Raw genomic sequence first — 14,431 nt, forward strand, 5'->3', positions numbered from 1 at the left:
AGAAGAGTGTAATTATGTGGCGTGTAAATATGTGGCACTGAGTGGTACTATGGGGCGTGTATGTTGTATTCAGTGGAGTGTAATTATGTGGTGTGTAATTATCTGGCACTGAGTGGTATTTGGAGTGTATGTTGCATTGAGTGCAGTGTAATTATGTTGCATATAATTATGCGGCTCTGAGTGGTATTATGGGGAGGTTATGTTGTATTCAGTAGAGTGTAATTGTGTGACTTGTAATTATGTGGCACTGAGTGGTATTATTTGGAGTGTATGTTGCATTGAGTGCAGTGTAATTATGTAGCATATAATTATGTGGCACTGAGTGGTATTTGGAGTGTATGTTGCATTGAGTGCAGTGTAATTATGTGGCGTGTAATTATGTGGCACTGAGTGGTATTTGGAGTGTATGCTGCGTTGAGCGCAGTGTAATTATGTAGCATATAATTATGTTTTTTAGAAAACAAGGGGGACCCAAAAAGGTAGCTACGGACCAAGGGTATAAATCATTAGAAAAAACAAAGGTCCTAAGCAATTTAAGAGATATAAACAATGCTGATATAGGACACAATAGGTGCTATATAGTTCTCCTGCCCAGTGATAAAAGGAAAAGTATAGAGAAGGAGTTTTTCAGGCAAACGAAAAAGAGCAACCTGGACACTTCTTAGATCAGTGTAGGTAGTGTTCTCCAGAGTGGAACATACATACAATTACACAATGGTTACATGCATGTCCACTTTAAGAAAGTCGACGTTTCGATCCATAGCTCTATATCAAGGGATCATCATCAGGGCTAGAAACAAAATTATTTTGCCTGGTATTGACAATATGCCTGTTTTAAGAGAAAAACCAGTGGGAGAAAAGGCAAAGTATTTTTTTTTAAAAACAGAGATCTTAGTGTGAGAAGTCAGCATTTCAATTAATATGTACACATTTACCAGAATCGGAACCGCAGTGGACCTGTGAATAACTGTGCACCGGTTAAAAACTTGTCGTGCGAACTGCAAGGATTTTCAGAGTGGAATTACGAAGTGACGGCCAAGTGTGACAATTGGGACCGATATTGTGGGCGCCGTGAGTGTGGCTTGCGGTAATTGGGAATGGCGAGTGGTTTCTATCCTGGCTTATATGTGCTTAGGGAATGTGCACATATTCGTGTAACAGGGCTAGTGAGGGGCGAGCGTTTTCAGGAATCGAAGAGTTACTGAATGGCTTACCTCGGTTATAGAGGGTAAGTAATGCTGAGCATAATAGTGATTACAGCATTTGCTTGAGCTGCGTAAAATTTATATAGGCAGGCACTGTGGGGGCAAACAAACAAAGGGAGACCATCAGTTTTTTTATATTTACTCCGGTAGAAGAATTCACGTGGAGCGATAACAAGCAGAGCATGCAACATACCCGGGGGTTGGTGGTACCGGCAAGTAATTGAAATACAAATTGCCGCGTAGGCTTCACGATGGCCTCCGACGTGCTTGAATAAGGTGGGAGATGAGTTCTGAAATAAGGAAGTGGAGATAAGGATCTATGAACCCATCGGTAATGGGCCAGGGACGCTGTAAGCACAATTAGACTTACCGCGATGCTGTTCGATGACAGGATCTGTGGTGCAAAGGTCCACCGCGGTGTTACTGCCTTCCGCTTAGCTGCCGAGTCAGTGCACTTCCGTGTTGTTAAGCCCTAAATCGGACAGACATGTGATCGCGAACGTGAGTCGCGCGCATATCAAGTGAGGCATGCAATCGTGGCGGCCATCTTATAACGGAGTGGAGTGAAGGGAATGTGGGAAGTGAACCGCTAGCGAATTCTGTGAGGTACCAGCTTTCTCTTTCCATCATGGCCATATAGCTATACAACATCTCAATTCACAGTCGAAAGCCAGAAACACAGGAACCACGTAGCACACTGCTTAACTTGCCTGCACCGAGCAGTCAATACCCCTCTGAGCCGCAAACACCCTGCTGATACTGCCACCCTTGAACAGTAACACACCGCTAATACAGCCCCCTCTGAGCCGCAAACACCCTGCTGATACTGCCACCCTTGAACAGTAACACACCGGTAATACAGCACTCTCTGAGCCGCAAACACCCTGCTGATACTGCCACCCTTGAACAGTAACACACCGCTAATACAGCCCCCTCTGAGCCGCAAACACCCTGCTGATACTACCACCCTTGAACAGTAACACACCGCTAATACATCACTCTCTGAGCTGCAAACACCCTGCTGATACTGCCACCCTGGAACAGTAACACACCGCTAATACCGCTACCATTGATCCGTAACACCATATTAATTCCGCCACCATAGGGCAGCACACACACTGCTTATACCGCGATGATGATGCACCCCCCAGGTTCAACTAACAACCATTAACAAAGCCAATGGTCCTGCCTTGTTGTAGGTCACTCGTATATCTGGATGCAATGACAGAAACATCAAAATACAAGTCGGCGGCACAGTGTGCTAAACACAGATTTGTAGCTCATGTGTTTTAAATCACACCCTTAATTACAGTGACCACGCCACTTTACGAGCCCCCCTAGTTTTTTCATCCCACTTAACGCTCCACTGCTCTTCCCGAGTATAAGTGATGAGCGCTTTGTGCCGCGTGAACTACATACAGCGCTAGAGTACAGTAGCACAATGACACACACACACAGGGCTGCAGCCCGCGGGATGAGAATCCCCCCCCCCCCCAGGTTCAACTAACAACCATTGACAAAGCCAATGGTCCTGCCTTGTTGTAGGTATGATGTCACTCGTATATCTGGATGCAATGACAGAAACAGCAAAATACAAGTCGGCGGCACAGCGTGCTAAACACAGATTTTTAGCTTAAGTGTTTTAAATCACGCCCTTAATTACATTGGCCACGCCCCTTTACGAGCCCCCCTAGTTTTTGCATCCCACTTAAAGCCCTGACTATAGAGCTTAGAGCGCAGTGTGCGCGCGTGGCGCCCTCCTGCTCCACTGCTCTTCCAGAGTATAAGTGATAAGCGCTTTGTGCCGCGTGCACTACATACAGCGCTAGAGTACAGTAGCACAATGATACACACACAGGGCTGCAGCCCGTGGGATGAGGTGCACCCCCAGGTTCAACTAACAACCATTGACAAAGCCAATGGTCCTGCCTTGTTGTAGGTATGATGTCACTTGTATCGTATCTCTGGATGCAATGACAAACATCAAAATACAAGTCGGGCGGCACAGCGTGCTAAACACAGATTTTTAGCTTATGTGTTTTAAATCACACCATTAATTACAGTTGCCACGCCCCTTTACGAGCCCCCCTAGTTTTTTCATCCCACGTAAAGCTCCACTGCTCTTCCTGAGTATAAGTGATGAGCGCTTTGTGCCGCGTCCACTACATACAGCGTTAGAGTACAGTAGCACGATGACACAAACACAGGGCTGCAGCCCGCGGGATGAGGTGCACCCCCAGGTTCAACTAACAACCATTGACCAAGCCATTGGTCCAGCCTTGTTGTAGGTATGATGTCACCCGTATATCTGGATGCAATGACAGAAACATCAAAATACAAGTCGGGCGGCACAGCATGCTAAACACAGATTTTTAGCTCATGTGTTTTAAATCACGCCCTTAATTACATTGGCCACGCTCCTTTACGAGTCCCCCTAGTTTTTTCATCCCACTTAAAGCTCCACTGCTGTTCCCGAGTATAAGTGATGAGCGCTTTGTGCCGCGTGCACTACATACAGCGCTAGAGTACAGTAGCACAATGACACACACACGGCTGCAGCCCGCGGGATGAGGTGCAAGGCTGTGTGCCGTCCTCTCAGACCTAGATTCCATAACAACCGCCCGGGATGAGGTGCACTTCATGCGAAGCCGGAGCATCCTCCACGCCACACTCCACAGACGGGGAGCGGGACGCAGCCGCTGCCCTGTAGAGAGGAGGCACCGCTTCCTACCCACGCTACTTTCGAGGCAGGGCTTCCTGGCACGTGAGATCTCGAAGCGTGGCTTTACTTAATTAGCGAAAGGATGCGCCTACTTCCCAGGACAGATTAATGTTTGCTGAGAGAGGCTGAAGCGTGGAAGCACTTTCAGCTTCTTGCAGCACGGATGCCTCGACCCAAGCAGCCAGAGCCCTAGATTCATTGGGGAGGGTGCGTCGTCTGCAGGCCGTTAAAAAAACTCGTACCAGCACTCCCCTCTCTGCTCCGGTTAGCCCAGATGTACAGAGGAAGGTCGGGTCCCTATGTGCTTGTCGGCCGCCTGAGCCGCGCTGAGGGAAACTGAAAGCAATCGGGGGAAAAAAACAAAGCCGGGAGTGGTGTGCATGCCTTTCCTGACATATGCTTTCCATTATCGTGCCCGTGTCTGGCCGGGATAATTTAAAGCATATGTCAGGAAATGCGCGTAACACCAATAGGCTAGGGGCAGAGCTATGCGCCCGCCTCTGACCTATGGTATGCTCCCTTTAAAACTAAAACACAGGCAAAGGCCAATAGCAGACCGGAAAGGAAAAAACACACGCACGACCGTGTGGAATTTACAGGTCCATTTTCAAAACGCGTACAATAGGACTCTGGCAGCGCGAACACTGCGCAGTATACCACAAGGCCGAGACCTAAAAAGCAAGACCTTTTGACATCGTCTTGTTGCACTGTGCAAACATCTAGAGTACATGGAACACGTAACCTCTATGTAATAAAAAGCCCTGAACGGAATGGTGCTCTTATGTAACACTGTTGCAGAAACTAGCCATTATCAGAATCCTAGGGTGTGAGTAATCACCCACACACACAGATGAGACTTTTTGAAGTTTCAGCTTTAACAAGTAATGCCAGGTAGCATCATCATGTCTATAACACATATATGTTCTTAATTCATTCATCATAAATTTCCACATAGCTTGCTGAAGACGGGGATCCATTTACTCCCAAATGTATCGGTATTCATTAACCCACAGTGCCCTAATTTAAACTGGGCTTTACAGACAAACCTTGCTCTAGCTATTAACTGACCTGTGCAGGTGAGTAGCTCTAAATTCCCTTTTAGCTACCTCATGGGTATTTAGTGGGAGGAACCAAGCACCACTGACCCTGACATTTAGGTGAATTTGTCTTGATAATCAAGTGCTCAACACAACGTCCTCATAACATAATGTTTTTGTTAGGTCTCGCCTGAGCCAGCGCATGCGTTGTTGTGCGAGACATTTAGTAAGTGGGCTTTTAAAAGTCCTACCACACGCTTTTGCTGGCCTCAAGCTTGCGGTTACATGCGCAGCCGCCATCTGGCTTTTTGTCATGGCTCATTAAGCCTAACAGCGCGCTAACCACTTTCGTTTTAATGCTCCTCCACCACCTTGCTCTCTGCTCTCACTACCCCCTCCTTGTTAGTCACCGGGCTGAATTTGTGCGTCCGATGTTTCTTAATGCATTACAGCACAAGCGCGTGTCTCGCTCCTCCCCCTCCCCCTTCACAGAGCCCGGCCTTTGCTTCTACATAACGCCAAGAAATGCATGTGCGTCTTGCGGCACTAGTAGCCACAGCTCATTTTGGTCGTTGTGATGATGTACAGCTTTGTGCCCTAATAGTGAACAGCGAGGGCAAGCGGTTCTCCTCCCAGAGACCATCCGAAGGCACAGGCTGCCCCTCCACGCCACGTGTCCAGCCTGTGCGCCGCGTCCCCTCTTTCAAGCCCGGTCAGCCTGTATTTATGTGCGCGTTCCTTAATTCATCCTCGAGTACAATACAGAGTTGGCCGGCCCCCACAGCGCCCCACTGCAACAACCCCCCCCCCCCTCTTTTGACGTCTGCATAGAAAGTGAAATCACATCCACCGAGTAAACTTGCACGTCATCGGCATGTCCAGGCATGATGATCCCAGAGAAAGGGTCCAGCAGGATCTGAGACCCCCTCCCCCCCCTTGCTCGTGTGATGACTCCGCAAACAGCTGCTACGAACATCTCAACGTCCGCTGCACTTGAGGCCTCTTGGTGTGGTCAACTTTTCTCATATACATTGGATAATAAAATCAGTGACCATTTACACCAGACTGAATGGTGTCTTGCCACTTCTACGTAGCTATTAGTAACGAATTTCAATTATAAGCATTAATTTTATCGACCCATTAAGGATAAAAGACTGAGTTGGCCTTCACGGTATTCAACTCTCTCGGTTGCAACTAGATCACTGCAACAGGTGCAAACCCCCCCCGAGATATCTAACCAGCTAAGTAATGCACACCTTTTGTTTCCCTATGTTTTGCAGGTTTTTATTCTTGTCTGGTGTAGACTCATTAATCATGCTTCTGGAAGCAAATTAAAGTCTGTTTATAAAAACAATGTGTGGCCTTGCCTTGCCAGTGCAGCTTTAAAAAAAATCCTCAAGCGTCTTTGTTGCCCATCTCACTCCCCAACCCGCTCCTCTATAAAATGTGCTTCATGCCACTAAGTCAACGGCCTACTCAAAGCCCTGCCTGTGTTCCCCCACGTTCTGCATGTGTAGCGGTAGCGATTGTGCTGCCTGCCCTGCACTTCAGCTTGTGCGAATGAAGCTTGCACTTTTAGTGCAGCCGAGCTTCATGCTGCATTGCCGCCACCTGGGTTCCAGGGAGCTTGGAACGTGGAAGACGTATTAGCAGCTGCGACTCGTGCCACGATTTCGCAGCTCCACGTGAACTCCAGGCCTAGCTCTTCTTTTCCAGTTCTCCCCTACCAGGTAGGTTTAGGCGCATCCTCCTCGTGTTAAGGCGAAGGAAGGGGCGAGGGGAATATGAGCAGCCTCGCAGGCAGAGGGAACCTTGTCAATAAAGTACTGGGTTAAATTCAGAGGCACTAAAAGTGGGGTGCCGGGAGTGCAGCAACCACCCCCCTCCCCCGCTGCACCTCCAATAACCCTGCAGAAGTTCAAAAGGAGAATGATAAAAGGAGAGCTTTACAGTTAGTTTTATTGTGTTGTATCTCCTATGAGTTCACTTCTTGAGATCAAAATTAGCGTACTCTTCCTTTCCATGGTTGCAAATGGGGGACTTTTATAATGTGAACCAAGTGACAATCTTCCTGAAGGACAAACCACATGAAAGGAAAGACTGCAGGATGTAGGTCAAGCATATTTTTCACTTTCTGCGAAAGCCTTCCTCCTCCTCCGCCCGCTCACTGCTGAAGATACATCAACTTAACAACTAGAGAACATAACTAGCTGTTACTGTGTCTGGCGAGTGACGATTGTCGAGGTAAGTATGCACATTACTCTCTGTGTGAGGAATACCATCCAGAAAATAAATTGGAAGAGTCCGACCAAGGACCTGGAAGGCTCTAAAGACAAACCGAACCAACAAAGTGAACGGTTTTGTGAGTTCTAAATGTCATAGTGGCCATGTTTTCAGTTTGCTCATCTGTAACATCCCCATGTTATTATGTGTGCTAATATATCATAAATCAATGCCTTTTGTAAAACGAAGCAACCAGAGACATAACAGCACAGCATCCGTCAGCACCACCACAGCATCACACAGGACCAGCACAACATCACTCAAGGCCAGCACAGCATCACTCAAAGCCACCACAACATCACTCAAGGCCAGCACAGCAGCACTCAACGACACCACAGCATCACTCAAGGCCAGCACAGCAGCACTCAACAACACCACAGCATCACTCAGTGATTCTTACACTTTTTAATTACAACTTCTCAGCATGCTGCACAGCAGCCACACTTCTCCACTGCACAGCTTAGACACATTGGCGAAGTCAATAGCTCTATCTAAACACTTATTAGGCTCCCCCAATGCATTGCCGATAGGTCTTGCCTTTAGAACATTATAAGTGTTTAGTTATCCAGCACAATATCCATTATTAAACAACATCAAGTGTTGCATGGCTAAACACTTATAAGGTCCCAAAAGCGAGACCTATTGGCTATTCCAATGCTTGTTTAGCTTTTTATTGGTAATCAATTGTACAGAATTATTCTCCCTATGCAAGACAATAGAGACAAAAGGGGGTATCGTTACATATGCTGCCTTTGTTATTCAAGCTCAATGATTTTGGACATAGTTTTGTAAATCTTTGAATTATTCATTCATGGTGATAGTTCATTAAGTCAAAACGTGGCGGCGGTTACTAATCCTAGGCTTTGGTGTTTGTTCAAATTCAAGCATAGGTGACTCAGTAAGTTGTGGTTTATTTTGTTTGTTCCTCTGGAAAAGGGGCAGGTGAGATCAATTATATACCAACATCTGATTTGTTAATAATATGATGGAAGGTGATAAAGGCAGTACATCCAAAGGAGGCGGGAAAGCGTAATCAGGATATAAAGGCTAGTGGATGTGCTTAGTTTCACACCAGGAGGTATAATTGGTGTTTTTGAGAATGACAGAAGTGAGATGGGCAGTAGAGAAATGCCAGTGGAATTTAACTAACGAGTGCCGGAGTCACATTTTGTTATTTTAAGGACCAACTATTATGCACCATATGTAACTGTTCAGTAGTATTTGACGCCGATGATCTGTGTTTTTTATAGTAATGATGCTGCACAGTCAGATGACGAGGATAAACTTCACCCACAACAAATGGATTCTGATGGTGGAAAGTTAAAACAAAAAACGTGAGTATATATTTTTTTTATTTTTTTAAATGTATTGTGTGACAACAGTACCTTTATCCTGAATGAAATACTTAAATGCATGAGTGTAACGTGTCTCTGCAACCCACAGCAGCTTTGCGAATCATGTTAATATTAATTTATACTGCTTGTTGGTGTAGCATAGTGCTATATGATTGCATGCACTTTGTGCTAACACAGCTCTCAATGCTCCTATTTTCCCTAAAAGGAATGTTGTCCTTTTTTTATGTAGCAGGACCCTTCTCTGATACTCCTATTCTATTTGAATGTTTTGCCTTTGAGGAACATATAGTAAGGCCTAGCGTTATGAAGAATATTTTGTTATGAAAAAAGTGAAGTATTGTATTTTTTTGACACAAGTTCCTCGGCCGCACTTGCGTACATTATAAATAGGTAGGTATTTAATGTAAATTTTAAAAAAATGAACCTCATGCCTTTTAATGTATTTATTTATTCAATTCAATTAAAATTATCTTTATTTCGGCCATTCTGGCCATAAAAGTACGTTTAAAAATAGGACACATTTCATACAGTTTGGTTGTGCAAAATGAAATAAAGTGCTGGACAGTGCAATATTTAAAAGGTCTCCGAAAAGGCAAAATGACTCCATTTTTTATACAGTAAAAAGGGTAAAAAATGTTTAAAAGGTTAAAAAATCCGATTAAAGCACGCTAGATTTTAATACAGTTAGACGGACACACCACATAGAGAATAAGTATCGGGAAATTGAAAACACAACAGGGAGGCTGGTATCATATTTTAATATCCTATAAGCCTCCACACAATGAGTTGTCATTCAGGACAAACAAACAGTCCTTTTACATGTTGGTATTTTTCTGGGGTGTTATCACAAACCAGACACCCCTTCGACTGTGCACCCCCCGGTTATTTGTGAAGGCACGGAGTGGTAGTACACCGTACCTAAATTGCAAATAACGTTTTTTAGCTAGGGGGGCTGAATAGCATCAAGAACAGGTTCTAACCTGTATTGGTCCTTGACTTCTAAAAATTGTGCAGTCGGTGTACCAGTGGTGGAATTTTCCTTGATCTGATTTGCCTTATGTTCTCTGAAAAGCTTTGAAAGAGCCTTCCTGGGAATGGTCGGGCAGGATACTTCAGCGTTGGCCCATAAGTTACCCATCCTTAGAGCAACTAAGGTATTTCAAATATAGGCTAACTATGGTATTTTGCCCGCCCCCAGCAAGTTTAAGACCTCCTTCATCTCATCCTTGAAAGCCACTAACTCTGGTGTGCACCATAGACGTCGCCAGTGGAGAAGGGGCCTGAGGGCAACTTCCTCAGCAATTGGACCGACCCCAAGATCCATACGAAGTGGCGTCAATGGTGTACTTTTGGGAGGCCTAGGATTTGTCTAATAAAGATATTTCCATTCCTAGAGAGGGGATCAGATGGTTGATGGCCCCAGATTTCTGCTGCATTTAGGGCCGCCCTCCCTTGCTTGTGTCTTTTAGATTTCCATAACCGGGTCAACCACCTATGGGTGCTTTTCTTGAGCATCTTAGCCAGCCCCCCCGAAGTCTGGGCCAGTTGTAAACTGGCCTTCCTAATTTGCGCATGCCACTGCATTTTATAAGTGAGGGTTAATCCTGGATAATCAAAAACTGTAACTTTTTCCAGTGGTTTCTCATCTAAGCAGGGATTTGGACGTGTGGAGTCACCTGCATTAAAAATCATATATTTGGTCTTTAAAGAGTTTATCTCCAAACCCCTACTTTTGCAGAATGACTGGAAAATATCTAGGACCCGCTGAATTCCCATCGGGGATTTGGATAGTTGCAATATGTCGTTGGCAAGCATCAGGGCTGGAACCCTGTGTTGCGCCAATTTGGGGGCATCTACATCCCTCCCACCAGTCAAGTCCTCCACAAGGCTGTTAATAAATAAACAAAAAAGGGTTGGGGCCAAAATACACCTCTGCCTTTCCCCTCTATCTATAGTTATAGGATCTGTGAGTTCACCATTTTTCCCATATCTAACTTGCGCATAGTTAGATTTGTGAAGCCGCTTCATCTGATGACAGAAGTATGGAGGGACCCCCATGTGGTTAGAATGGGCCACAATTTATCCCTAGGGACCAGGTCAAATGCTGATTTTAGGTCCACAAAGATCAGATAAAGGCTGCCACCCTCCAGGAGCACTGTCTTCCAATAGAGGAGTTGCAGCCTTAGAATCTGATCTATTGTGGACATCCTTGCTCTAAAACCGGCCTGGTAGGGGCTAAGTATAGAATGCTCCTCCATCCATCTCTCTAATCGATCCAAAAGCACTCGTGCATAGATCTTTTGAGAAACATCTATGAGGCTAATTGGACGATAGTTAGCGGGGAAAAGTGGAGAGCCCTTTTTGTAAATTGGAATGATCTCTGCCCCCAACCATGTCGTCGGAATTGGCATCCCCTGGAGAATAGCATTAAATAGGCTCCAAAAGTAGGGGGCCCAAATAGTAGGTTTGTTCCTAAAAACATCACCTGGCATCCTGTCTAGGCCTGGAGCTTTAGCGGGAGCTACTCTGTTCAATGCAACCATTATCTCTTTTAAAGAGATTTCTGGGGCATTAAGGAAAGACTGCTTTAAGCAAGTTGGCATGCCTATAGCTTGTCCTACTTCTTCCTCTCCCCCTGTATATAGCTACTTGATGTGGGCCCTCCAGATTCCTGCCACAAGATTAGGCTCTATTGCTGATTTGCCCTCTTTGCAGCCGGTATTAACTAGGTTCCAAAAGGTCCGCATAGCCCTAGAACATAAGGCAGCCCTCTTGCTTTCCCATTTGTCACTCTCCCACTGTTGTTTTGCTGCATTGATTGTATTTTTATAGGCTATCCTTCTTTTCTTTTATCATCGGTTTATCCTTCGTTGTGATTGCTAGGATCAATGATTGCTTGGCCCTTCGACAATCACCATTATACCAGGAGTGGCCCATAGACACCTTTTGTTTGGATTTTACAACAGGGAAGAATATGTTTACCAGATCACATACTAGGTATTTGTAATTTCTCCTGATTGCTGCTAAGGCTGTATTAGAGACTGTTATATGACTAAATTGATTGGCGACCTCAAGGTATGGAATAACAACCTTATTGAGGAAAGCCATCTTATCCTGAGAGTTACAGATGGCCCCCTATTTCACTCGCCTCCTACAACCAGTCAAGGTTAACCTTGACCCATTTAAATGATTACCTACTTGGTATCACTTTGCTCTATGGGTGTCCATCTCTAGGACCAAGGCGTTGTGGTCGCTATCATATCTAGGTATGACCTTAAAATCAATCACCCAGCACCAGGATTTAATATCCATCAGGCTGTAGTCTAAAATGGAAAAGCTTCCAAGTCTATTATAAGTATGGTTTGCTGTGGAATCAGATTTAGTTTGACCATTACAAGCCCTAAAGGAATGGGTCAATGTAAGAGTTTTTATTTGAAGCACCATAGGGGTCCAGGCTCGGGTTGGTAGAGCATTCAGTTCTGGAATAGACCAGTACTGGTCTTCCTCATTAGTGTCACCCCCAATTATGTCCTTCAGCGGTTCATACTGGCAATTAAAGTCGCCAGCAAGTACCCCCTGAGTGCCATCAGGGATGGTGTGTAAAAAGGTTTACAAATGCTCAAGAGTTGGTGACTCCTGGTCAACGGAATCCAAGGGAGCAAATCTATTTGCAAGTGGAAGGTTAAAAGATAGTAGGTTCATGTACTCTTGCCCGCTGGTGCAGTTTTGCTAATGCAGATGTCTGGGACCTACTCCACAGACTGCCCATGGGTTGTTATCTGGTACCGGTCTCGGGGGATAGAAGTACCCCAATGTGAGGGGCCCTATGCTCCCTTCGTGCCTATGATGGGTTCACATTAAGAGTGTCCTAACAACCTGTGGATTTTTAAAATTAATCACAATGGTATTGCCATCTAAGTCTTTTACTCTTTGGCCCACCCACCTCTCCCTGCATGTGAATAAAATCTCACTTGCATCCTTATAGGAGAATTGGAGTTGTTTAAACAACCAGAAAATTCAATTTGTTTAGCTCATAATGCTATTTCCTTTGCCCTTTTTTGAGTTCTGGCACATTTGTTAGAATCAAGACATATGGTGTAGAGTTAGGGGTAAGGTTGATACATGGTAAATCTGAGCTACCCTCTAATGCCACATTTATTCTCTTTACTAGCTTTCGGCCAGCCCAAAGATCACTTCCTAGTGCTTTAAAGAGTGAGATTACAAAAAGTGACTAAAATGATTGTCAGTTGAAATGGCAGTCAAGGAATATAAGAGGAACTCCGAAGTCTAGTCTAAGTATCAGCTGGTTGGAATAGTTGGGGCTTGTGGATTTGCTTAATTTGAGCAAATGAAAGTGAGTTTCATAAGGAGGTACCCTGATCATAGAGTGATCTGCTTCCAGATGGTTTGCTTCTTACTCTGTGTACAGCAAGACCATTTCTTGTGGTTGGCCTTGGGTGGTCCGGTAAGCTCTGTGTAGTTTTGGTTTTGTGTGGTGAGATGAAGCTCTGCAGAGGGTCTGGAACTCAATAGTTAGAATTCTTGTAAATCAATTATGTGACACCAAAGCAGGACTGTTGTGGTCATTGTGTTTAATATTGAGGCAAGCAGTGTAGTTTTGAACTTTTTACAGTTTAGCTATCGTCCTGCAAGGGATACCCAAGGATTCCCATATATTTTCAATTGCATTAGTCTTCTTTAAAGATCACCACGGCAAGCATCAGTGAGATCTTTTGAGACTGAGCAGCAGAGGAGGGATTGGTTGAAGAACATGTAAGTGCTAGTAAGTGTTTTTGTGAAATTTTTCACTTGAGGATCAATGACCTAATATTATTGAGAACATCCTGACTAGGTACATTTTGAACACGAGTTGGGTGATTTAACAGAAAAGGAGGCCAGTTGAATGGGAGCAAATGGACATCACCTTGGAAAAAAAGCAGTATCTTAGAGGAGTCAATTTGAATGCATGCAGTATTTGATGTTCTGCTGTCAATCCAAACTGTATTGGTGATTTGCCAGATCATTGTAGACTGAGTGTACTTGGATTTAATTTGATTTGATTTTGATTTGATTCTGATATTTATATAGCGCAACAATCACTCGCGGGCATCAAGGATGCCATCCATATAGGTCTGGCAGCCCAGGTTAAAGCTCTTGAAGATATTTACAGGCAGTTTCATGTATATATTACAAAGGATGATGGTAGGAGATGTTCCTTGGGGAACTACTTTGGTGATGCTGGGCAGGAAGGTGTCAATTCACACTGGTAAGACCAGTGAATGAAATAAGAAGAGCCAAGTGTGCTTTTTCTTGATGCTGCCTTTGGTGCAAGCCATTTATGGAGTATTCTTTGTTGATATCCAGGAAAATTATAGCGTAATGTGTTGCTAAATCCATGATGTTGAGTAGATTTTCTTGAATGTTGGTGACGGTCTCAGTTCCTCTTCTAGGACACACACCGATTATAAATCACTTGGTTGTGCTGTTTTAAATTAGCTGAGATATGAACAACTAGAGTCATCTGTATTTTGTCTAGGCAATGAAGCTCAGAAGATAGATAATGATTGGTACGAGATTTGAGTTGCATATTCGGCTTCTTCAGTAGTATAGTAATCGTGACTTGTTTAAGTTTCTGTGGAACGTCTCCAACCTGTACTTAGGAACTGACAATGTTGATGATAGGAGGGGTGAGAGCCAACTGAGAGAGTTTAATATCTTTAGCATTAAGTCTCATGAGGAAATGTTCCCATCTTTGGGGCATTGGGCAGACGGAAATTCAATGAATCTGTTGGCATAAAGAGCCATTGCACATGTACGAGCAAGAAGCCA

The 14,431-nt window shown here is 44.5% G+C and overlaps 1 protein-coding gene across 2 annotated transcripts in view; it reads left to right on the top strand.

Moving 5' to 3' along the window:
• Nucleotides 1-14,431, top strand: part of WDR44 (WD repeat domain 44) — a 543,349-nt gene that overhangs the window by 249,476 nt on the left and 279,442 nt on the right. For both annotated transcript variants that reach the window (XM_078688542.1, XM_078688543.1), the window contains one exon: nucleotides 8,498-8,581. In XM_078688542.1, the coding sequence (XP_078544668.1) occupies nucleotides 8,498-8,581 (84 nt within the window). The remainder of the gene's footprint in view (nucleotides 1-8,497; nucleotides 8,582-14,431) is intronic.

Source organism: Lissotriton helveticus, chromosome 4_1, assembly GCF_964261635.1.
Source record: "Lissotriton helveticus chromosome 4_1, aLisHel1.1, whole genome shotgun sequence".
Taxonomy (NCBI): Eukaryota; Metazoa; Chordata; class Amphibia; order Caudata; family Salamandridae; genus Lissotriton; species Lissotriton helveticus.